The sequence below is a fragment of the Dendrobates tinctorius genome, unplaced genomic scaffold (genome assembly GCF_039654945.1).
Source record: "Dendrobates tinctorius isolate UK_male_01 unplaced genomic scaffold, ASM3965494v1 ptg000192l, whole genome shotgun sequence".
In the NCBI taxonomy this organism is placed as follows: Eukaryota; Metazoa; Chordata; class Amphibia; order Anura; family Dendrobatidae; genus Dendrobates; species Dendrobates tinctorius.
The window spans coordinates 14683992-14708758 of NW_027361859.1; the positions used below are offsets into that span (position 1 = coordinate 14683992).

A 24767-nucleotide genomic window follows, 5' to 3' on the forward strand; every position below is an offset into this window, starting at 1 on the left:
TTACCTGGTGATGTGGGAGGCTGGGGAACCTTCATCATGACATCCTTGTACAGATCTTTGTGTCGTTCTAAACAGTCCCACTCTTCCATGGAGAAATAGACAGCGACATCCTGACACCGTATAGGAACCTGACACATACAATGCTACCGTCATCTCCCTGATCCCTTCATTGCGTTACTGTATAATGTCCCAGCATTCCCAACAGTATCACCTCTCCAGTCAGCAGCTCAATCATCTTGCAGGTGAGTTCTAGGATCTTCTGATCATTGAGGTCTTCATGCATCATGGGGTAAGGTGGAGGCCGCTTGATTGGGCTCAGGAGTCTTCCAGATCCCTCAGACACAGGGTCCTGACAGCGCTCACTAGTGGTCTTCTTCACTACTGTGTAATGCTGGTTATGGAGAGACACATTAATAAATCTCACTACAGACATTTCTAGAGTCCTCACCTCTCCAGTTCTGTCCATCTGTTATTCCCTTAGATAAGAATGATGTAATGTGACATCATCAGAATCTCTCACCTCTCCAGTAAGCCGGAAGAGGATCTCTAGGGTGAGGTGTAATATTTTCTCTGCCATCTTGTCTCTGTCCATATCCATCTTTGATGCAAAAATCAGTAAAATTCTCTTATATAGAAGATCTTCACTGAGAGGATCCGATATTGTAGAAACCTGAATGAGAAGATGAGCCGATGTAACATCATAAAAATCCTGTATAATAATACAATTACTGGAGATAATAAGGGAAACATATGAGGAGATTTATTATTTTACAGTATTTAGTTTTCTTCTTTAAACCTACTAATAAAACCTATATATTTAGGCCACAGACAACAAGCAGTTTCTTCCTCGGAGTCGGCAGCTGAATACGTTCCTCATAGACTCATCTTCCATAACACTAATTCTCGTCTCATTTCCCGACACTGGAATCGGCATTAGCAATACTGCAGGAGATATTCATTACACGGGACAGGAGAAATAACTACTTCATGGTGAGGACGACATCTTCATCTTCTACTACGGCTCTAGAAACATATTTGGCCAGAGTCCGTCACTGACTCCATCCCCACCGGCCGTCTATATGAAGGTTTCCCGTCTTCCCCGCACTGTAATCTTCTATCACGTTAGATCTCAGGTCTGAGTCACACACAGAAGTTTGAGGCTTTTATAAAATTTTTTTTTTTTGCACAAGCACCGGAGACAGAAATTATATGATCACAAAGTCTACAGTGTTTTATGGGGATTATTTCTGGCCTTATCCTTTTCTATATTACAAGAAAAACACCAGAAAAAAAACAGATATTAAAATGTTTCAAAAGAAAATTGCCACCAACAGTTCTTGTAAAACGAAAAAAAAAACATAAAAAGCATCAAAAACCCTGAGGCTGTGTGCACACGATGCGTTTTTTTAAGCGTTCCCACAGCGTTTGAGCCGGCTCAGACGCTGCAGAAACGCTTAAAAGATGCATCAAATTAATTAGCATGCGTTTTTGGCTTTCTGTGCCAATGCATGCGTTTTTAACCGCTCAGGAATCGCTTAGCGGCTAAAAACGCAGCATGCTCATTAATTTCCGCATTGCTGAGCGTTTTTAGCCATCCCCAATGATCCCAAAAAACGCGTCAAAAATCGCGCGGAAAAAGATGCGCGATTTCTGGGAAGGGGATCCTTTTCCTGAGCGTTTAAAAACGCTAGCGTGGGCACATAGCCTGACAGTTTAACGACTTGCTGCTGTCTAAAGCAAACTTGGCATCTAAAAAGGTGTGACAGAGTTCAGCTGAATGCCATCTGCCCCCAAGTACTAGATAGTATGGGGCAGCCTAGTTGCGATACTTACACGCCGAATAATCGTGTCTGGGCCTACAATGTACGAAGGTCTATTAGGCTGGGCCAGAGGCAGCATCCAATAACTTACATTTTATCTCCCCCATACACATTAGACTAAAGTTGCATGAAAGTACTGTTTTCGGGAAGTTTGCTCGGGAAGTTTGGTTGTCATTTTTCCAACAAAATATTTTCTTTAGAGACCACATCACATTTGAAGTCACTTTGCGGGGTCTATATGACAGAAAATACCCAGAAGTGACACCATTCGAAAAACTGGACCCCTCAAGTTGCTCAAAATCATATTCAAGAAGTTTATTAATCTTTCAGAAGCTTCATGAGAACAAAAGCAATTTGGAAGGAAAAAATTAACATTTAACTTTTTTCACAAAAAAAATTTACTTTAGACCCATACTTTTTTATTTTCACAAGGGTATCAGAAGAAAATGGAATAAAAAAATTGGTTGTGCAATTTCTCCTGAGTACAATACCCCATATGTAGGGGAAAATCCACTGTTTCGGCACATGGCAGGGCTCAGAAGGAAGGGAGGAGCACCGTTTTGACTTCTTGAACGCAAAATTGGCTGGAATTGATGGTGGCAGCATGTCGCGTTTAGAGACACTCCAGATGTGCCTAAACAATGGAAACCTCCCAATTCTAATTCCAACCCTAACACAGCCCTAAACCCAACCCTATCCACAACCCCAACACAACCATTACCTTAATCCCAACCCTAACTACAACCATAACCCAACACAGCCCTAACCTTAACCGCAACCCTAACCCTTAACCATTATTGAGATGAATGAGAGAGACCAAAGTCCCAATCTAACCTATTCTTTACTTAACAAGAACTTGATGAGAAGTACATACATCAGATATGAGGCACTACACTTTATGAATGCTTCTTCTGCATTATGCAGAGTCAGGAACATTCTGGTTACATGTAGTGGTACATAACTTTTGTTACAAGCCACAATAGTCCAGCAATCCTGAGCTAAGGACTTCACCATACTCTTTGTCTCTGCTATGCTTCCTGCCTGGAATCAAGATTCCCACTGACATTATATCTTTGCTTTCCGTAAGAACGTACTACCTGATGTTTCCCTCCTGGCACACAACTCCATATCAATTCAGGACTGCAATCGGATAGAAAGTGATAAATACAGACCATTGGTCTATCTGACTCATCACAAGGAAATTATTCTCCTGTGTGCCCATGTAGCCCAGTATGAGGGCTCCCACACAGTATGATGGACCCCACAGACCACACACAGTTTGATGACCCCCACAGCACCTCACACAGTATTATGGGCACCACAACGTGTTACAGAAAATAAGTACTCCCACTCAGTATGAAGGCATTTCCAGTCCACCACGGCCCCTTACTCAGTATAATGACCCCTACCAGTCATACACTCAGTATGAGAGCCTCTGTTCTATTAATATTATGCCCTCACAATTATTAATATTTAAAAAAAAACACTGATGCCATGAAAGGAGTAGTGCTGGAAGGAAGATATATTTCTCCCAGCAGGATAAGATTTGGCCTGCATTTTCCCTAAGGTTGAGGATTTGCCGTGATGTCACGATCACATGATCAGCCCATGTGACAGGTACCTCACCTGTGGATGTGGTTATGGGCGATATAATGAGACCAGGGTTGGGGTAACATGGTCAGTGTGTAAGGTCCTGGATGGCCTGTGTGTTGGAAGGTCCTTGGGAGTAGGACTGGAGTCCTGAAGAGCACATGGAGAGGCCATGGACCTGAAGGCCTGTGTGTTGGATGGTCCCATGCCATGAGTGCACGGACGTCCTGAATTGCACATGGAGAGGCCGTGTACCTGCAGGGTCTGTGTTGGAAGGTCCTGGTAATGAACAGACTTCCTGAATAGCAAGTGATGAGATTGTGTGCCTGCAGAGCCTGGGACGGCTACAGTGTTGGTGAAGTCAGGACTGACAAGGAGTCAGCGTGTGGAGCGGAGCTCCTGGAAGGTAACCTCAGACAAAGGGGGTTGTATTATATGGCAGAAAGGGTTATCTGCTACATGAACAGACTGGTGGTCATGATATGTTCGTGGACGTGGATGAAATGAAATGGACTTTACGTTATGCGGTTTATGCATCAGTAGATTTGGTTTCCAGTACCATCTCTATGCTGATGACACCCAATTATATATTTCTGCTGACATCACGCCTATCTTTTTACAAAACACCAGCGATTGTCTAAACGCTGTATCTAACATCATGTCCTCACTATATCTGAAACTGAACCTGTCAAAGACTGAACTCCTTGTGTTTCCTCCCTTTAATGAACCTATGCCCGACATTGCCATTTCTGTGTGTGGTTCCACTATTACTCCCCAGCAACATGCCCACTGTTTTGGGGTCATATTTGACTCCAAGCTTTCATTCGCCCCCCACATCCGATCATTGGCTCACTCTTGTTATCTGCACCTCAAAAACATTTCTAGAATTCAACCTTTTCTTACTTTTGACTCTGCAAAAACTCTTACTGTTTCTCTTATTCATTCTCGTCAGGACTATTGTAACTCTCTTCTAATCGGTCTCCCTCTTATCAAACTCTCCCCCTCCAATCTGTCGTGAATGCTGCAGCCAGGATCATATTCCAATCGTTACACCGATGCCTCTACCTTGTGCCAGTCATTACACTGGCTACTCATCCACTCCAGAATCCAGTTCAAACTTATTACCCTCATCCACAAAGCACTCCACGGCTCAGCACCACACTACATCTCCTCCCTCGTCTCAGTCTACTACCCTACCCGTGCTCTCCGTTATGCTGATGACCTGAGGTTAACATCCTCAATAATCAGAACCTCCCACTCCCATCTCCAAGACTATACACGTGCTGCGCCAATTCTTTGAAATGCACTTCCCAGGTCTATACGATTAGTCCCCAATCCCTACAATTTTAAGCGTGCCCTAAAAACTCATTTATTCAGACTGGCCTACTGCCTCAACACATTAACCTAATCTATCCCTATGTGGCACAGTCAAAAGTTTTACCATAACCAGGTTCTCCACATCATGTTCCCACATACTTTATGCATCTATTAGCCCTCTGTGTCTGTACTGTTACACACTTAACATTATGAAGGCAACTGTTACCACCCACCTTTCGTGTCTACCTTTTTTCCTCATAGATTGTAAGCTTGCGAGCAGGGCCCTCATTCCTCTTGGTATCTGTTATGATCTATGTGATTATTGTTATGCTGTAATGTCTATCGTCTGTACAAGTCCCCTCTAAAATGTAAAGTGCTGCGGAATATGTCGGCGCTATAGAAATATTTTTATTATTTATGCGGAGTTAATAAACCAAATAGACTGCTTATTTGTGAGAAACCGTTCCTGTGTGTTTTAATCCCATTGCCAAGCGAGGGTCCCCCAACACACTGAGGGAGCGCTGTCTCACATATGGTGCTAGACTGCGGGCAACGATCCAGGAGGCATGAACATTTTTTCAGGACAGCTTGCTGTGGATCGGCGAGTCGACAAACATAAGTATCTGGCGGTAACTCAGCGGGGTTACAAAGATTTGCTGTGGATCAGCAAGTCCACGAAGTCTGTGGTGCGGAGCCATGCAGAGCCTTGCAGAGAGGAGCTGCACTTGCAGCAAGAGGTTCTGCTGCAGGAGCTGCAGTTGCAGCAAGAGGTTCTGTGCTAATATGAGGAGGGCATTTACCTTCCACAATTTTGATCAGTCAAGAAAGTTTGACATTAGAACACACATTACATGCTCATCAAAAGGCGTAGTGTACTATGCAGAATGCCCTTGCGGAAAAATTTATATAGGCATGACAAGCCGTGAACTCGGGGTGAGGGTACGGGAACATTGTCTAGACATAGACAAAGCCAAAGCCGTAGTGGATATCACAACCTTAAAGACCCTTCCTAGACATTTTAGGAAACACCATGAATGTAATTCTAGGCTTCTTTCCATCAAGGGAATAGATGTTGTTGATTTGGGACCAAGAGGGGGGGGGATCTGTCCAAAAGATTGGCCAAAAATGAGTGCCAATGGATCTACAGATTGGGGACTCAACCCCCAAGGATTGAATGAGAGCTCAGGATTTAGCGCATATCTATATAGCCTTATAAGTGTGGGGTGGGGGGTTTTACTTGTATTTTACACCATTCATATTTTTTGATTTTAATTGCTTTTATTGTTCATTCTAGTTATATCTGCCATGATGTTATTCTGTTGGTCGTCTACCATGTGTCACTTTTTGGAGGGTGAAGAACTGGCCTTGCATCAGTGGAACAGCTTGCCTTTGTTTTGGACATTATTATCATTTTCCATTATTATTTTTATCTTTTCATTTATTATATTTTATTTTTATTTTCATTATATTTATTTTTATTTCATTATTTATTTTCATCATTAGTTTTATCTTTTGGGGATTATAATATGGGTAGTTGGTGTTCATTTCATTATATGCACTATCACTTTCAGAAATTTTATTATATTGACAATTGAATATTGCCATTTCCTATATTGCTGTAATGTACGTATATTATGTAAATTATTGTGTTGGCACAATGCACTTTGACATTTATATATTGATCGCTGAATTTGTCACTCTATTGCCATGCGTATGAGTCCTTTGATTAGGCGTAATTCACATTGATATTATTATAATGACTATATTGTTGTTATATGTTTGTATACTTATACGATCATTCCTCGCACTTTATTCTCACCATTTACATATAATATGTAAACGGGTGCTTATTTTTATATTGAACTTTACACATGGTCTGTATATTCTATATATATATTTTTTCTCAATTTTTGGTCATCTAATTTTGTGTCTTATCTTTAATATTAAGCGACTCCCATTAGAATGATACTTTTTCTTGCCACTAATAATCCTGTGAGGTTGAGCGCATGCAGATATACAGGACCGCCTGGGGTTTATGCCGTGATCTATTGTGACTTGCGGTCTCCACACGTCCCTAACAGGACCTGTAGTTTCCGAGCCACGTGACCGCCTATTACACCCTTGATTGGTTGGCGTGTCCTTTGTGAACTGACGCATGCGCCGTTCTATGCCTCCTTATACTTAGTGACAAATAGGACCTTCCAGTTTGTATTGCGCAGATGCGTGCCCAGCGTTTCATCAGTGTTAGGCAGATGACACATGTCTACGGACCAATGGCGTTAATAGGTCAGGTATTTAAACCAGTAATGCCCCCGCCCTGACATGCCTCCGGAAGAAGCAGTGCGAAACGCGCGTCAGGGCAGTAGGGATGTCCAGGAATTCCCACCAGCTAACATTCCAGGTATTTAACCATTTTTTGCTCACACTATTTGCGGTTAGTGCCGCTTAGGAGTCATAACATTGGAAGGGACGGTTATAAGTGATTGATTCGGTGATTGACAATAATATTCATCTATCACTCCCATTTTTGGGTATTGTATCCTAGTTCCCTTTATATATCTCATATATAGGTGTGCTTTAATGTCCATGACAGATTGCTGTGACGGGATTTCTCATGGACTTTTTTTAGTCCCTTTGTTCATTGTCTAACACCTTTCTTTTGTACTCATATGTTTTGTTTTTATGTTAATAAATATATGATTTTATAATTTATACCATTGTGTGGTACCAGATTTCTTCACTATTTGGTTACCATGGAGTGATTATAACTATTGGTGGTATACTACCCTTAATGGGGAATGTATGATTATTGGGCAATGCTTGTGATTACAATGCTATAGAAGCGATCAGCCTGCACAAAATAAGTGTCCTATAGTGGGACAAAGTGTAAAAGTACGAATTAAATAAAAAACATTTTTTAAATAACTGAAAAAATATTTAGAAAAATAAAAAAATCAATATTTATTCCAGCAATAAATAAATATTTGAATTAAAAGAAAAAATATAAACAATAAAAGTACACATATTTGGTATCCCCGCGTCCACAACGACCAGGCCTATAAAACTTTCCCACTAGTGAACCCCTTTAGTGAATACCATTAAAAAAAAGCCAAAAAAACAATGATTTATCATCATACCGCTGAACAAAAAGGGGGATAACACGAAATCAAAAAGATGGATATAAATAAATGTGGTACTGCTGAAAACGTCATCTTGTCCTGCAAAAAACAAACCACCATATAGCTCCATCTCAGGAAAAATAAAAAAGTTATAGCTCTTAGAATAAAGCGATGCAAAAATAATTGATGATGAGGAAGCTGGAAGACATCGTTCAGGTGCCTATTTCTATGGTGAGGAAAGTCATTGGAAGAAATGGTAGAGCCATGCAAGAGATGGTTATTAAATCTGGAGTGGTGAGATTAAGAATTCCAGGTGACCATGAAGACCAGATACCCAGGGAAAAGGGCATGGTTCCATTCTTCGTCGTGGGTACGGTGGAGAGTCTTAGAGATATATGGACTCTGCTAGAGTATCATGTGGAATAACTAAGGGAGATAGAGCAGCTAAGATGTGACAGACTGCAGATTAATAAACAGCTGCAGGAAATAGTAAGAAGGTGGAAACCACTTTCAACCCAAGGTCTGGAGAAACGAGGGGATTCCCTAAAGAAGGGAAGAGTTAGAAGTAGTGACGCCTCTGCTAGCTCAGTGCTAAATGACCTTGGCGGGAGACCCTGTAGTGTACTAGATGGTTCAGATTCAGACCGGACAGTAAGCTCGACTGTAAGTGAGTTTCATGACCGCACCAACCGTTGGAGGCGGTCATGTAGAGAAAGGTCTGGTAATGAAGCATACGTGAGAGATGTGGTGACTAAAAAGGTTATGGTGACACTGACAGAGTACAACTCAAAGACTGAAGCCTAAGGCCAGACAGTACTTAGGGGTGCAAGGGAATTGTACCTGCATACTGACCGCTAGGGGCAGGGAAGGCCTAACAAAGTTATGACTCTGAAACGTGAGGCGACAGAGTACGACAGTTCCTTGTTCACGGACAGGAATTTAGTGACAGTGATGGTGTAATGTACTGTAGATATGTTTCTGGAACATTCTAGAAAATCCCTCTGTCATGTAGCTGCAACCCCCCCTCTCTTCCCCCACAACACACACACCAGCGTCTTCCTGTGTGCAGCTCTGTGAAACCTGAAGCCTCAGTGTAGAATTCTTCTCCTCCCCCTCCCTGCACAGCTAAAGGAAGTCCTTTGTCCTCTGGGACATGTGTCTGAAATAAAACTGTGAGAGATATTAAAATAGGCTAGCATGGGCTCCGATCGCAACAGAAAAATGAAAATTTCTGTGATCTGCGCGGACCCGGCTTCACTAAGGTGGCTCTTGCAAAATCCTAATCTCTCCAGAAACTGAGATATGGATTGCTCCCAAATGGAGGGTCTTAATTATGGCAAGCTTGGTGTCTTCGGATTCTATTCGGTAAATCACAAGCAATGATGCCCTATGTGTGTTGGTACGGGCTTTTCTCGTTTACATATAGTTATTCTAAGTTTTGTAGCCAAATCATAACTTGGAGAGAGGGAGGTTGGACCTCTCCAGACCGCCCATTTTAAGAGGTCACAGACCCTAGGCTATAAGGTACTCCCTACCATATCCCAGTCAGTTCAGCTGGAGTCCTCCTGCCAGAGAGACGTGCCGATGAGTAGGGACGTTTGGTTTAGCGCCCCTCCCCCAGTCACATGGTCTGCCTAATACCAACTACGCACATGTGAGTGTTACTTTCTGTTCTTTCATCCACTTTGTTTTATATTTGTATTTGTACATATGCAATGTCTCAACTTTATAGCAACTTTTATCTATGTAATCACTGCCCGCATTCTTTTGGGAATAAATGATCAAATCTATCAGCTCTGACTCCATGCTCTAAGAAACGAACTATGCGCCTTTTTTAGATAATCGCTACTAATTTGGAGTTTGTCACGGACCCTCTTAATTAACTCTTTGATTAAGTAAAGCGTGGCTGGTGGCAGCGTGGTGTGCGCGGCTGGCGAGGCTAGCTGGCAGTACAGAAGGGTCTTATATTGCTGAATGAGTGGTTGAGGCCACAGCATTGATAATTCCCTTACTGCAGTAGTCTAGTTGCCCATGCACAACAAGCAGCCTGTCCGGCGACTAATTATCCTAGGTGCAGTTACCTGACTGACTTGAGGGTAAGGGGGGCGCCAGAGAGCTGCGAGTTCCAAAGTGGAACTGAGAAAGTGGGATATACATAAATCCCTGCAGTTCTTGGAAGGTTGTTAGCAGTGGTGGGGCATCCAAAATACCCCCTGCGGTAAATTGTTAGAGCAACATTAGCTTGCTGTATTTTTGTCACGTGGTGCCGGTGGTGGGATAACTAAGATAAGCCCCCACTGTGCCTGTGATAGCCGTGTGCCGGCAGTGCGTCACGTCCCTCCGTCCGCTGACAAACCCGTGTCGGTGGTGGGATCGTGACCTATTGGTGGCACAGGGTCCGCTGTCCATCACAATTTGGCAACAGTGGTCCGCCGTTCATCACATACTGGTGGCAGCGGTGGGCTGTTTGTCACATATTGGTGGCAGAGTGGTGGGATAATCCTAGAGCATTAGTGATTTGGTTTGAGCAATCATTCCTCTCACTAAAGACCTGCACGGTTCCTGCGGGAATCCTGCATCATAGGTTTTGGAGAACAGACTCAGTGGTTACTAGTCCTGAGACATTTGTGTGTACGTGCGAGTATTCCCTCCCTTCTCTCCGTTTTTCTTTCCTATCTCTTATTTGGCAACCATGGTGGCAAAAGGAGAACACTGGTACAGACAGCAGTAAAAGGAAAACCTTGCTGCAGTATGCACGTACCGAGGCATTGACGCCACAAGCAAAACCAGAGATCAATTGATCGTGGCTCTGGTGCAGCTGGACAACACCCAGAGTCCAGTGGGCGCAGAAGTTGGCCCAAGTGACAATGGGGCTGCAGCAGAGGCTCCACTCCTGAGCGCTGGCCCCACATTCAACCAGAGTGCGTTGGACCCCTACCTGCAAGCAGCCTTGGACGAACTCCGCGCCGAAGACAGTGAGGGACGGGTGAGGCTGATCCAGCAATATCGGCAGGAGGCCCGAGCCGAAAGAGAGGCTGAGAGAGCCGAACGTGAGCGCCAAGCAGAAGCTCGGAGGGCCCATGAGCTGGAGATGCTCCAGCGGGGGTGGAATGCCCCCACAGCCCGAAGCAGTGAGCCCAGCAGCGTCCAGACTCCTAAACCCCGGCCGGAGCATTTTCCCGTGATGGAAAAGGACGGGGACTTGGGCACGTTTCTGCGAGCCTTTGAGAAAGCATGCCGACAATACCGGCTGGATAAGGTCCAATGGGCCAGGTACTTGACCCCAGGGCTAAAAGGCAAAGCTCTAGAGGCGTTTGCTTCTCTGCCATCAGAAGACGATGACTATGATGCCATCAAGCAGGCTCTGATCGCCAAATACCGGCTGACACCTGAGGTATACCGAAAGAAGTTCCGGAACCTCCAACGTGGCCCACACGATAGCTATAGTGATGTGGTGCAAGGACTCAGGACCCACTTTGACCAGTGGATCCATGGACTGTCCGTTGATTCCTTTGAGCTGCTACGGGACCTGATGATCAAAGACCATTTCCTGCATCTTTGCCCAGCTGAGGTCCGACAGTTCATCCTGGACCGCGAACCAGCGAATGCGGACAAAGCGGCGCAGATCGCCGACAACTATGAGGCCAACCGGAAGCCAGAGACGCGGAGACCAGTCACCACCAGCTGGAGAGGGGGTAAGCCTGCAACCAACCCCAGTGCCCCAGCTAGCCATCTCTCCGGAGGCCCTGTCCCTGTTGCCAACACCAGGCCTACTACTGGCAGTCGCCTGTGTTTCCACTGCAAGCGGCCTGGTCACCTCAGGTACACCTGTGCGGGAAAGCCGAAGAACCCCCCAGCGAAGGCCTCTGGGCCCAACACCTCTGTTCTTTGGTTGGAGGTGTGGTTGGGAGGATTGACGACAACGTTCAACCCGTCCAGGTGGGGGCCCGTCTTGCTGCAGGCCTCAAGGACACCGGGGCTGAACGAATCTTCATCCGTCCTGGACTGGCGACCCCTGAAGAGTTTGTTGAGGGGAAAACCCTGACTGTCACCGGGATCGAGGGTCCCTTGCCAGTGGCCCGGGTATTTCTTGATTGGGGTGCTGGGAGCAGGGTGAGGGAAGTGGGAATGTCTGAAAACCTGCCCACTGATGTTTTATTGGGGACTGACTTGGGGAGGATGGTTGCATACTATGTCCCTGACACCCTTCCCCAATCTGATAATAAAAGGTAACGTTAACCCTGGTGTTGATGATGATGATGATGGGAAACTGAATGTGTTACCCGCTAATGCCTTGATGAGTAATGATGCAACTAACAACCATTCTTTCCCCAGGAATGATGCTGATGGTGATGTGAATGTACCAAAGCAACCTGATAACCATTCTTTTCCTAGGAATGATGATGATGATGTATCTGCCGACTGAACCTGTTAACCATTTCTTTGAAACGGTAGATGTGTCCACAGGTAACGAAGTGCTCAGCCTCGTCACTCTGTGGAGTGAGACGGCTGAGGAACCCCTGGCAGGAGCAAGCAACGGTGCTCAAGGAAATGGGGAAGTGCATGGGGACCATTAGGAAGGTAATGCCATGCAACTGACCAGTGCCACCGAAGAAGGTTACTGGCCCATAAGTAGCACTGCTTCTGAAGTGTTGTGGGTGAATGGGGAAGTAGGGCCCATAGCAGCACCTATTGGTGGGTCTGTAGAAATTCCCAGGTAGACAGCATACATAGCAGCTGTCACACGCAGTCAGAGTGCCCAGATCGTAAGTAGCGCCGTTTTCTGGACCCTCTTATGCTACAGGAGAGACAACCAGAGGTGACCTCAGAGCCGGTTCCAGAGGGTCCCAGTAAGGAAGGAACCCTGACGTCACTTCTGGTAGCCTCCAGCAAGGAGTTCCAGGCTGCTCTGCACTCAGATGCAAGCCTGGAGAAATTGAGACACCTCGCCGAGACGCCCACCTCCGAGCCTGATAAGGAGAGGGTGTTCTGGGAACGAGGAAGGTTGTACCGGGAGACAGTACCCGGAGGTTCCCAAAAGGAGTGGTTGAGGGAAAGACAGCTAGTCGTCCCCCTACAGTTCAGAACTGAGTTGTTGCGGATTGCCCATGAGATTCCACTCGCTGGACATTTGGGGATCAGCAAAACAAAGGCACGGCTATCTCAACACTTCTATTGGCCCAATGGGGACAGATGTCACGACCTACTGCCGCTCCTGTAACACCTGTCAAAAAGTGGGTAAGGCGGGGCCTGTTCTTAAGGCTCCCCTTATTCCTTTGCCGGTGATAGAGGAGCCTTTCCAGAGAATCGCGGTGGACATTGTAGGCCCGCTGGCCGTCCCCAGCAGCTCTGGAAAGCGATACATTCTCACCGTGGTAGACTACGCTACCCGGTGCCCAGAGGCAGTAGCTCTGTCTTCAACCAGGGCAGATAAGGTGGCTGACGCACTGGTGACCATCGTTTCAAGGGTAGGATTTCCCAGGGAGATGCTTACCGATCAAGAGACCCAATTCATGTCTCGCCTAATGGAGGCTCTCTGTAAGAAAATGCAGGTGAAGCACCTGATATCGAGTGCGTATCACCCACAGACTAATGGTTTGTGTGAACGCTTCAACGGTACCCTCAAACAGATGCTACGCATGCTGGTTGAGACCCAAGGGCGCGACTGGGAGCGGTACCTCCCACACCTGCTGTTCGCTTACAGAGAAGTTCCGCAGGCCTCGACCGGGTTCTCCCCCTTTGAGCTCAAGTATGGCAGGCGAGTCCGGGGACCCCTTGGGTTGATAAGAGAATCCTGGGAAGATGAGCCAACCCCCACAGAAGTGTCCATCGTGGATTATGTCATGCGCTTCCGTGACAAGATGCAGACCTTGACGCAGTTGGTGCATGACAACATGATGCAGGCTCAGGCTGACCAGAAGCACTGGTACGACCAGAACGCCCGGGAGCGGACCTACCAGGTGGGTCAAAAGGTGTGGGTGCTGGTCCCCGTACCAAGGGATAAGCTTCAGGTAGCCTGGGAAGGCCCATACGTCGTCCACCAACAGCTCAACCCGGTCACCTACGTGGTCACGCTTGACCATGCTCGGGGTAGGCGCACGGCCTTTCACGTCAATATGCTGAAGGCGCACCACGAACGTGAAGCTTGCGTCCTACCGGTCTGCAAACTGCCCGAGGATGGGGAGGAAGATCCCCTCCTGGACATGCTGGCCCAAGCCAAGGCCAATGGGTCACTTGAGGACATGGAGATAAGTGGTTTGCTAACCGTATCTTAGCAGTCGCAGTTGGTGGAAACCCTGGAACCCTTCCGGGTCGTGTTCACCAACCGACCTGGGAGGACGGAGTTAGCGGTTCATGAGGTGGACACCGGGAATCACGCCCCACTACGGCGAACACCTTATCGGATCTCTGAGGAGGTGCAACAGGTCATGCGCCAAGAGATCAAGGAGATGTTAAGGCTGGGGGTGATTCGACGGTCCAAATGCGCGTGGGCCTCACCTGTAGGCCTTGTGCCAAAAAAGGATCGAACCACCCGGTTCTGCGTGGACTACAGGGGGCTCAACGCCATCACAACCTCTGATGCACACCTGATGCAGCGCATCGAGGATCTGCTTGAGCGGTTAGCGAAAGCAAGGTACATATCCATCATGGATCTGAGTCGGGGATACTGGCAGATTCCCCTGAGCCCTGAAGCGCAGGAGAAATCAACCTTTATCACCCCCTTTGGACTTGTCGAGTCCACAGTCATGCCCTTCGGCATGAAAAATGCCCCTGCCACTTTCCAGCGGATGGTCAACCACCTGCTCTGGGGACTGGAGGAGAACGCGGTGGCGTACTTGGACGACATCGCCATCTTCAGTTCCACCTGGGAGGAACACCTTCAGCATCTTCACCAGGCAGGCCTGACTATCAAGCTGGGAAAGTTCCAGATGGGCATGAGTGAGGTCCACTACCTGGGGCACCGGGTAGGCGGGGGGTTCCATGAGTCTGGAGCCAGAAAAGGTGGACGTAATCTTGTCCTGGCCCACCCCCAGGACCAAGAAACAGGTGAAGTCCTTCTTAGGCACTGCAGGGTACTATAGGAGGTTCGTGCAGGACTATAGCGCCTTTGCAAAACCCTTGACTGACCTCACCAAGCAGAGGCTACCTCAAACAGTCAACTGGACAGATGACTGTGAGGCAGCCTTCTAAGCTTTGAAAGCAGCCCTGTGCAACTCTCCAGTGTTGAGAGGAGTCGACAGTAGTCGCCCGTTTCTGGTACAGACCGACGCCAGCGAGTTTGGCCTCAGTGCTGTGCTCAGCCAGGTCGACTCGGGGAACCAGGAGTACCCCGTGTTGTACCTGAGCTGGAAACTTTGGCCGAGGGAAGTGGCATACTCGACCATCGAGAAGAAGTGTCTGGCCATGGTGTAGGCACTGCAACGTTTGCAGCCCTACCTGTTATGAATGGGTCACCGAGGAGGAAAACTAAACAAGCTAAGTCACAGAAAACCAGAGAGGTTGGTAACTATGCAGATTGCAGACCCCTGATCCTAACCACACAACTAGCAGCAGCCGTGGAGCGTTCCTACGATGAATCTAGATGCCTCGTCACAGCCGGAGGACTAAATAAGCCTAAATCAAGAAAAGGGGAAAACTAACTGCCCCAGAGCAGACCCCAAAGGAATAGACAGCCCCCACACATGTATTGACGGTGAAACAAGATGAAAACACAAACAAAGGCAGGAAAATAGGCTGAGCAAACGATGGGGCCCAAACTAACTAGAAAGGACAGGAAAGGAAAGACACTGTCTGCAATCTGCCCAAAAAACCCTACAAAAATAATGTCCAACACTTCTGACAAGAAAAATAACCCTGAAGTCACTAGACTTCTCCCACTATATCAGCACTCTGAAATATTCTGAGACAGAGCAAAAAAGGAGGCCAATCTAATAAGGGACAAAAAGCAAATTGGCAAATACAGATAAATAAGTGGAAATTCAGCACAGCCCCAGCTGGGGCTGGCTGACCACACAAAAAACTGAATAGACCAACAAAATCAAGTGTGAACATTAGCAGAAACACTTAGCTTGAGATGACTGGAACAGAGCTGAAAACCAAGACCTGAAAAGCCAGAAGGAATCACCAGCACCAGAATAGGGCGTCGGCTGTCTTAAATCCAGTCTGAGATTCCAGAGATCCAATCGTTATCCTCATCATCAGGTGGCAGATCTCTACTAATTAAATCAACCTCACTACCTCCTGTTACCACCAGAGGGAGCCCGGAAGGAGAACTCACAAGACCAGAAAATGAGATCACAACAGTACCCACCCCTTGAGGAGGGGTCACCGAACCCTCATCCACGCCACCAGGCCGATCAGGATGGGCCCAGTGAAAAGCACAAACCAATCTATTGGCATGAATATCAGAGGCAGAGACCCAAGAATTATCCTCCTGGTCATAACCCTTCCATTTGACCAAATACTGGAGTCTCCGTCTAACCAAACGAGAATCCAATATTTTCTCTACCTCATATTCCACATTGCCTTTAACCAATACAGGGTCAGGAGGTGCTGCCATAGGAACTACTGGCTCAACAAACCTCTTCAACAGTGATTTGTGAAATACGTTATGGATCTTGAACGTAACTGGAAGAGCCAAACAAAAAGAAACAGGATTAAGAATCTCCAAAATCTTATAAGGTCCAATAAATCTTGGCTTAAATTTTGGAGATGCAACCTTCATAGGAATATTCTTAGACGACAAACAAACCATATCACCCACTTTAAACCGGGGACCAATGGTGCTATGCCGGTTGGAAAATCGCTGGGCCTTTTCCTGAGAGAGTGACAACTTATCCACCACTTGGTCCCATATCTGCTGCATTCTCTCAACCACAGTGTCCACACCTGGGCAGGCCGAAGTTTCCACTTGCCCTGAAGAGAATTGAGGATGAAACCCAAAATTCCAGAAAAAGGGTGACATCAAAGTGGCAGAACTAGCTCTATTGTTCGGCGCGAATTCGGCCAAGGGCAAAAATGAGACCCAATCATCCTGATCAGCATATATAAAACATCTTAAATAAGACTCCAAGGTCTGGTTTGTTCTCTCAGTCTGCCCATTGGTCTGGGGATGAAACGCGGAGAAGGATAACTGAATTCCCAGATTGGAACAAAAGGCTTTCCAGAATCTGGAAACAAACTGGACTCCTCTGTCCAACACAATATTCTCAGGAATCCCATGTAACCGAACCACCTGTTGTAAAAACAAGGGCACCAACTCAGCGGAAGATGGCAACTTTGGGAGTGGTACAAGATGGAATCTATCTCAAATCACCCAGGTAACAGTCATTCTCTGATAGACAGGAAGATCAGAAATAAAATCCATTGAGATATGGGTCCATGGCCTCTTGGTCACCGGCAGGGGCATCAACAACCCACTAGAACGAGAACAGGGTTTAGACCGAGAACAAGTCCCACAGGACTGTACAAAATTCCTGACATCACGAGATAAGGCAGGCCACCAAAAAGACCGACTCACCAAATCTCTGGTACCAAAAATACCTGGATGACTAGCCAATGAGGAGCAATGAACTTCAGACATCACTCTCTTTCTCCACTGGTCAGGAACATACAATTTTCCCATAGGGCAACGCTCAGGTTTATCCTCCTGAAATTCCTCCAGGGCGCGTCTCAAATTGGGCGAAGTGGCAAAAAGAACTACCCCCTCACCTAGGATGGTAGTAGGCTCGGTCACATTAAGAGAATCAGCAAAGAAACTCCTAGAAAGGGCGTCTGCCTTAACATTCTTAGTGCCCGGAAGAAAAGAGACCACAAAATTAAAACGCGTGAAAAACAAGGCCCATCTAGGATTCAAGCGTTTGGCCGACTCCAGATAAATCAAATTCTTGTGATCGGTGAGGACCACAACTTGATGTCTAGCTCCCTCCAACCAATGTCTCCACTCCTCAAATGCCCATTTCATGGCCAACAATTCCCAATTTCCCACATTATAGTTGCGTTCAGATGGGGAAAACTTTCGAGAAAAGAAGGCACAGGGATTCATCTTAGAAGTCACAGGGTCTTTTTGGGACAAAATAGCTCCTGCACCAATCTCAGAAGCATCTACCTCCACCTGAAATGGAAGTGAGACATTAGGTTGCCGTAAAACTGGAGCTGAAGTAAATCTCCTCTTAAGCTCCTGAAATGCTGAGACAGCCTCAGCAGACCAATTCTGCACATCAGCGCCCTTCTTGGTCAGATCAGTCAGTGGTTTGACAATACCAGAAAAATTACCTATAAATTTACGATAGAAATTAGCAAAACCCAAAAACTTCTGGAGAGCCTTCAAAGAAGTAGGCTGAACCCAATCATAAATGGCCTGTACCTTGGCCGAGTCCATTTCAATAGTCGACGGAGACAAGATAAATCCCAAAAATGAAATCCTCTGTAAACCAAAGAGGCATTTCGATCCCTTAACAAACAAGGAATTCTCCCTTAAAATCCGGAACACAGTCCGGACATGTTCCACATGGGAATCCCAATCACTAGAAAAGATCAAAATATCATCCAGATAGATGATCAAAAACTTATCCACAAAGTCTCTGAAAATATCATTCATAAAGGACTGGAAGACAGAAGGGGCATTAGTGAGCCCAAAAGGCATCACCAGGTACTCAAAATGTCCCTCCGGAGTATTAAACGCCATCTTCCTTTCATCCCCGTGCTTGATGCGAATAAGATTATACGCCCCCCTGAGGTCAAGCTTAGTAAACCAGCAGGCACTCTTAACTCTGGAGAATAAATCAGACATCAGAGGTAACGGGTACTGATATTTAACCGTCATCTTGTTAAGGGAACGATAGTCAATACAAGGTCTTAAGGAACCATCTTTCTTGGCCACAAAAAAAAAAACGGCACCTAAAGGTGACGAGGATGGTCTAATATGACCCTTCTCCAACGACTCCATAATATAGGATCGCATAGCATCATGTTCGGGTACTGATAAGTTGAAAAGCCGACCCTTGGGAAATTTACACCCAGACATCAACTCAATTGCAGTCATAACTCCTATGAGGAGTTATGACTGCAATTGAGTTGATGTCTGGGTGTAAATACTTACTCTCTCTAAATACATAAAAAAAACCGGCCAGATAATCAGGAATATCATGAGACTGAGGAGAGGTGGAGAAAACAGGAACGTCCCTAAGAACCCACTGACAACCCCAACTCACCACAGACCCAGATTTCCAATCCAAAACTGGATTATGAGTTTGCAACTAGGGAAGACCCAGAACAATAGTATCATGCAAATTATGCAGCACCAGAAATTTACAATTTTCTTGGTGGTCTGGGGCAACTCGCATTATCACCTGGGTCCAAAACTGAGGTTTATTCTCCGCCAAAGGAGTAGCATCAATACCCCTCAAAGGAATAGGCGTCCGCAGAGGCGTCATGGAAAAACCACAACGTTTAGCAAAGTCCAAATCCATCAGATTCAAAGCTGCTCCTGAATCCACAAAAGCCTTAGTGGAAAACGTGGATAAGGAGGAGATCAGAGTAATTGCCAAAAGGAACTTAGGTTGTACACTGCCCACAGCAAATGTTTGTGCAAAACGTTTCTCTCGTTTAGGGCAGACAAAAATAGTATGAGAGGCGTCTCCACAGAAAAAACACAGCTTATTACGCCTTCTAAACTCCTGACATTGCACCCTAGACAAAACCCCATCACATTGCATAGGTTCAGATGTTTGTTCAAAAGGTGCAGCGCCTCCCGTGTAGTTTTACGTTCACGCCGATCAACTTGAATGGCTAATGACATAGAATCATCCAGGCCAGGGAGAACAGGAAATCCCACCATAACATCTTTTACGGTCTCTGATAAACCCTTCCGAAACAGAGCTGCCAAATCACTATCATTCCATGTAGTAAGGACCGCCCACTTTCGGACTTTTTGACAGTATAACTCTGCAGAATCATGACCCTGGTTTAATGCCAACAGGGTTCTCTCAGCTTGATCAACAGCATTAGGTTCATCATGCAACAACCCCAAGGCTTGAAAAAATGCATCCACATTATTCAGAATAGGATTTTCAGGTGTCAGAGAAAAATCCCAATCCTGGGGATCGCCGCGCAGCAAGGAGATGACAATTTTAACCTGATGCGCAGAGCTCCCCGATGAGTTAGGCTTCAAGGCAAGAAATAATTTACAATTATTCTTAAAATTCAAAAATTTAGACCGATCCCCAGAAAACACATCAGGAGTAGGGATCTTAGGTTCAGCAGCATGTGACTGAATGAGGTAGGTGGAAATTCCCTGCACTTCAGCAGCAAGTTGCTCCACACGACCAGACAATTGCTTAATCTCTATTAGGAAAAAAAATCCTCCTACGGCCTCAGAGAAAAAGAGGAAAAAATACATAAAAATTTTTTTTATTTTTTTTATTCTTTTTTCTGTTAATCAATTTTTTCCTGCTTTTGAGTAGCCTAGAATCTGCGGTATGGCTGGTGATTCTGTTATGAATGGGTCACCGAGGAGGAAAAATTAAACAAGCTAAGTCACAGAAAACCAGAGAGGTTGGTAACTATGCAGATTGCAGACCCCTGATCCTAACCACACAACTAGCAGCAGCTGTGGAGCGTTCCTACGATGAATCTAGACGCCTCATCACAGCCGGAGGACTAAATAAGCCTAAAGCAAGAAAAGGGGAAAACTAACTGCCTCAGAGCAGACCCCAAAGGAATATACAGCCCCCACACATATATTGACGGTGAAACAAGATGAAAACACAAACACAGGCAGGAAAATAGGCTGCGCAAACGATGGGGCCCAAACTAACTAGAAAGGACAGGAAAGGAAAGACACTGTCTGCAATCTGCCCAAAAAACTCTACAAAAATAATGTCCATCACTTCTGATAACAAAATTAACCCTGAAGTCACTAGACTTCTCCCACTATATCAGAACTCTGAAATATTCTGAGACAGAGCAAAAAAGGAGGCCAATCTAATAAGGGACAAAAAGCAAATTGGCAAATACAGATAAATAAGAGTGGAAATTCAGCACAGCCCCAGCCGGGGCTGGCTGCCCACACAAAAAACTGAATAGACCAACAAAATCAAGTGTGAACATTAGCAGAAACACTTAGCTTGAGATGACTGGAACAGAGCTGAAAACCAAGACCTGAAAAGCCAGAAGGAATCACCAGCACCAGAATAGGGTGTCGGCTGTCTTAAATCCAGTCTGAGATTCCAGAGATCCAATCGTTATCCTCATCATCAGGTGGCAGGTCTCTACTAATTAAATCAACCTCACTACCTCCTGTTACCACCAGAGGGAGCCCGGAAGGAGAACTCACAACTGATAGACCAGAAAATGAGTCCACAACACCTACCTGTACGGGCGTACCTTCACGGTGGTACCTTCACAACCCTCTGAGCTGGTTGCACACAGTGTCCGAAACCAATGGAAGGTTGCTCCGCTGGAGCCTTGCCCTTCAACAGTACGACTTTACTGTACAACACAAAGAGGGCAGCGAACATGGAAATGCTGATGGGTTGTCCCGCTGGGGCGAACCCGCTGAGGTGCGCATGGCCGATTACTGACAGGTAATGCCTCCTTAGAGCCCTCTAAAAGGGGGAGGTGTAATGTACTGTAGATATGTTTCTGGAACATTCTAGAAAATCCCTCTGTCATGTAGCTGCAACCCTCCCTCTCTTCCCCCACAACACACACACCAGCGTCTTCCTGCGTGCAGCTCTGTGAAACCTTAAGCCTCAGTGTAGAATTCTTCTCCTCCCCCTCCCTGCACAGCTAAAGGAAGTCCTTTGTCCTCTGGGACATGTGTCTGAAATAAAACTGTGAGAGATATTAAAATAGGCTAGCGTGGGCTCCGATCGCGACAGAAAAACGAAACAAACATTTCTGTGATCTGCGCGGACCCGGCTTCCCTACGGTTGCTCTTGCAAAATCCTAATCTCTCCAGAAACTGAGATATGGATTGCTCCCAAATGGAGGGTCTTAATTATGGCATGCTTGGTGTCTTCGGATTCTATTCGGTAAATCACAAACAATGATGCCCTATGTGTGTTGGTACAGGCTTTTCTCGTTTAGATATAGTTATTCTAAGTTTTGTAGCCAAATCATAACTTGGAGAGAGGGAGGTTGGACCTCTCCAGACCATCCATTTTGAGAGGTCACAGACCCTAGGCTATAAGGTACTCCCTACCATATCCCAGTCAGTTCAGCTGGAGTCCTCCAGCCAGAGAGACGTGCGGATGAGTGGGGACGTTTGGTTAAGCGCCCCTTCCCCAGTCACATGATCTGCCTAATACCAACTACGCACATGTGAGTGTTACTTTCTGTTCTTTCATCCACTTTGTTTTATATTTGTACATATGCAATGTCTCAACTTTATAGCAACTTTTATCTATGTAATCACTGCCCGCATTCTTTTGGGAATAAATGATAAAATCTATTAGCTCTGTCTCCATGCTCTAAGAAACGAACTATGCGCTTTTTTAGATAATCGCTGCTAATTTGGGGTTTGTCACGGACCCTCTTAATTAACTCTTTGATTAAGTAAAGTGTGGCTGGTGGCAGCGTGGTGTGCGCGGCCGGCGAGGCTAGCTGGCAGTACAGAAGGGTCTTATATTGCTGAATGAGTGGTTGAGGCCACAGCATTGATAATTCCCTTACTGCAGTAGTCTAGTTGCCCGTGCACAACAAGCAGCCCGTCCGGCGACTAATTATCCTAGGTGCAGTTCCCTGACTGACCTGAGGGTAAGGGGGGCGCCGGAGAGCTGTGAGTTCCAAAGTGGAACTGAGAAAGTGGGATATACATAAATCCCCTCAGTTCTTGGAAGGTTGTTAGCAGTGGTGGGGCATCCAAAATACCCCCCCTGCGGTAAATTGTTAGAGCAACATTAGCTTGCTGTATTTTTGTCACGTGGTGCCGGTGGTGGGATAACTAAGATAAGCCCCCACTGTGCCTGTGATAGCCGTGTGCCGGCAGTGCGTCAGGTCCCTCCGTCCGCTGACAAACCCGTGTCGGTGGTGGCACAGGATCCGCTGTCCGTCACAATTTGGCGACAGCGGTCCGGCGTTCGTCACATATTGGTGGCAGCGGTGGGCTGTTCGTCACAGATGGACTATGTTTTGGGGACTGACGCTCAAACCGACTGAGAAGGCCCTCTTGACTGGCAGGGCAAGATGACATGGGTGCCTGGTCTCGGGGCCCCTGGTTTATGACATGTATCAACCCCCATAGGGTTGAACAAAGGGGGGAGGTAAGTGGTGCCATGAAAGGAGTAGTGCTGGACAGAAGATGTATTTCTCCCAGCATGATAAGATTTGGCCTGCATTTTCCCTAAAGTTGAGGACGTGCAGTGATGTCATGATCACATGATCAGCCCATGTGATAGGTACCTCACCTGTGGGTGTGGTTATGGGTGATATAAAGAGACCAGGGTTTGGGTCACATGGTCAGTGTGTAAGGTCCTGGATGGCCTGTGTGTTGGAAGGTCCTTCGGAGTAGGACCGGATTCCTGAAGAGCACATGGAGAGCCCATGGACCTGAAGGCCTGTGTGTTGGACGGTCCCATGAGTGTACAAACGTCCCGAATAGCAGGGCTATGGAGTCAGAGTCGTGGAGTCGGAGCTCATTTTGGTGGAGTCGGTATAAAATGGACCGACTCCTAAAATATATAATAAATTGGGTACAGTAGTTCAATGCAGAATGTGCAGAATATTTTTTCATAGGACTTTGGGAAAGTTATGAAATGCCCTATAAATGGCTGTTCAATTCCTGATCTAAGGCTACATTCACACAAGAACAGGTTCTTGCTATTGTAAAGGAAAATGCTTCTAACATGATAAGTACAATTACACTGATGAATGAGAGTAATGAACAACAGCTAGAAGAAAATTTAGGATTCAGTATGTTTGAGATGGAAGGCCACAGTGCTGTTCATGTATCTGAGGAACAAACAGATATTACAACACAAGAACAGCAAAATTATACTTTAGAAATAGATGATCTTGTTGAAGTTACTTCAAAACACTTTCATATTCATCACATGCGCTGAGTTGTAAACACGCTGCAGCTGACAATAAGAGATAAGGCCCTGTTACACGTATCAATGTCCCAGCGATCCCACCAACGATCCGACGAGGATGGGATCGCTGGGCCATCATTAGCTGATCGCTGGTGAGCTGTCACATAGACAGCCCCTCCAGCGATCAGGACCAGCGAGTAAGCTGGTTTCCAATGTAAACAGCGGGTATCTAAGAGCCGCGCGGCTCTTAGTTACCCGTTGTTTAACTTGGAAACCAGCGTCGCTGATCGCTGGTCTCTTGCTGCCACACGAAGCGATGCGCGCTGGCCAGCGGGAGACCAACGATCAAAAAAACGGCCCAGGACGTTCGAGCGCGATCAGCGATACCTGGCAGGGGGGCCAGTCGCTGATCCATGTCACACACAGCGATATCACTGTCGAGATCGCTGTGGCGTCACAAAATCAGCGATCTCATTGGCGATATCGCTGTGTGTGACGGGGCCTATAGTCTGCAAGAGGGACATGCTGGAAATCTGATTGGAAAAGTGAGGAAATTGGTTGTTGCCGCCAGAACCCCTAAAATTGATTCCATCTTGAAGAGACGTGCCGGGAAAGGGGCAATTGTCGATCAAGCCACTCGATGGGGCAGCACTTATTTAATGATTGAGCGATTGCTTGAACTAAAACCGTTTCTTATAGATATGACGAACCCTCAGGTAACCCTAAATGAAGGTCAATGGACACAGGTGGCTGAACTGAAGGAATTGCTTAATCACCAATTTACAGTGACTAAAAAATTACAAGCTGAGGATTTAACTCCTGGCATTTTCATAAGGGAGTGGAAGAACTTGCTATTTTGCCAGCCCCAAAGAGGAGGTTTAATCGCA

General features: G+C 46.2%; 2 protein-coding genes across 2 annotated transcripts in view; one reads left to right on the forward strand and one right to left on the reverse strand.

The window, feature by feature from the left end:
* LOC141055913 (uncharacterized) overlaps positions 1-24767 on the forward strand; it is a 430701-nt gene that overhangs the window by 319174 nt on the left and 86760 nt on the right. The window lies entirely within an intron of this gene.
* Positions 1-24767, reverse strand: part of LOC141055915 (uncharacterized) — a 218453-nt gene that overhangs the window by 182216 nt on the left and 11470 nt on the right. The window contains exons 2-4 of the mRNA XM_073552628.1: positions 521-670; positions 212-391; positions 5-128 (exon numbers count right to left, since the gene is read on the reverse strand). Coding sequence (XP_073408729.1) covers positions 5-128; positions 212-391; positions 521-670 — 454 coding nt within the window. The remainder of the gene's footprint in view (positions 1-4; positions 129-211; positions 392-520; positions 671-24767) is intronic.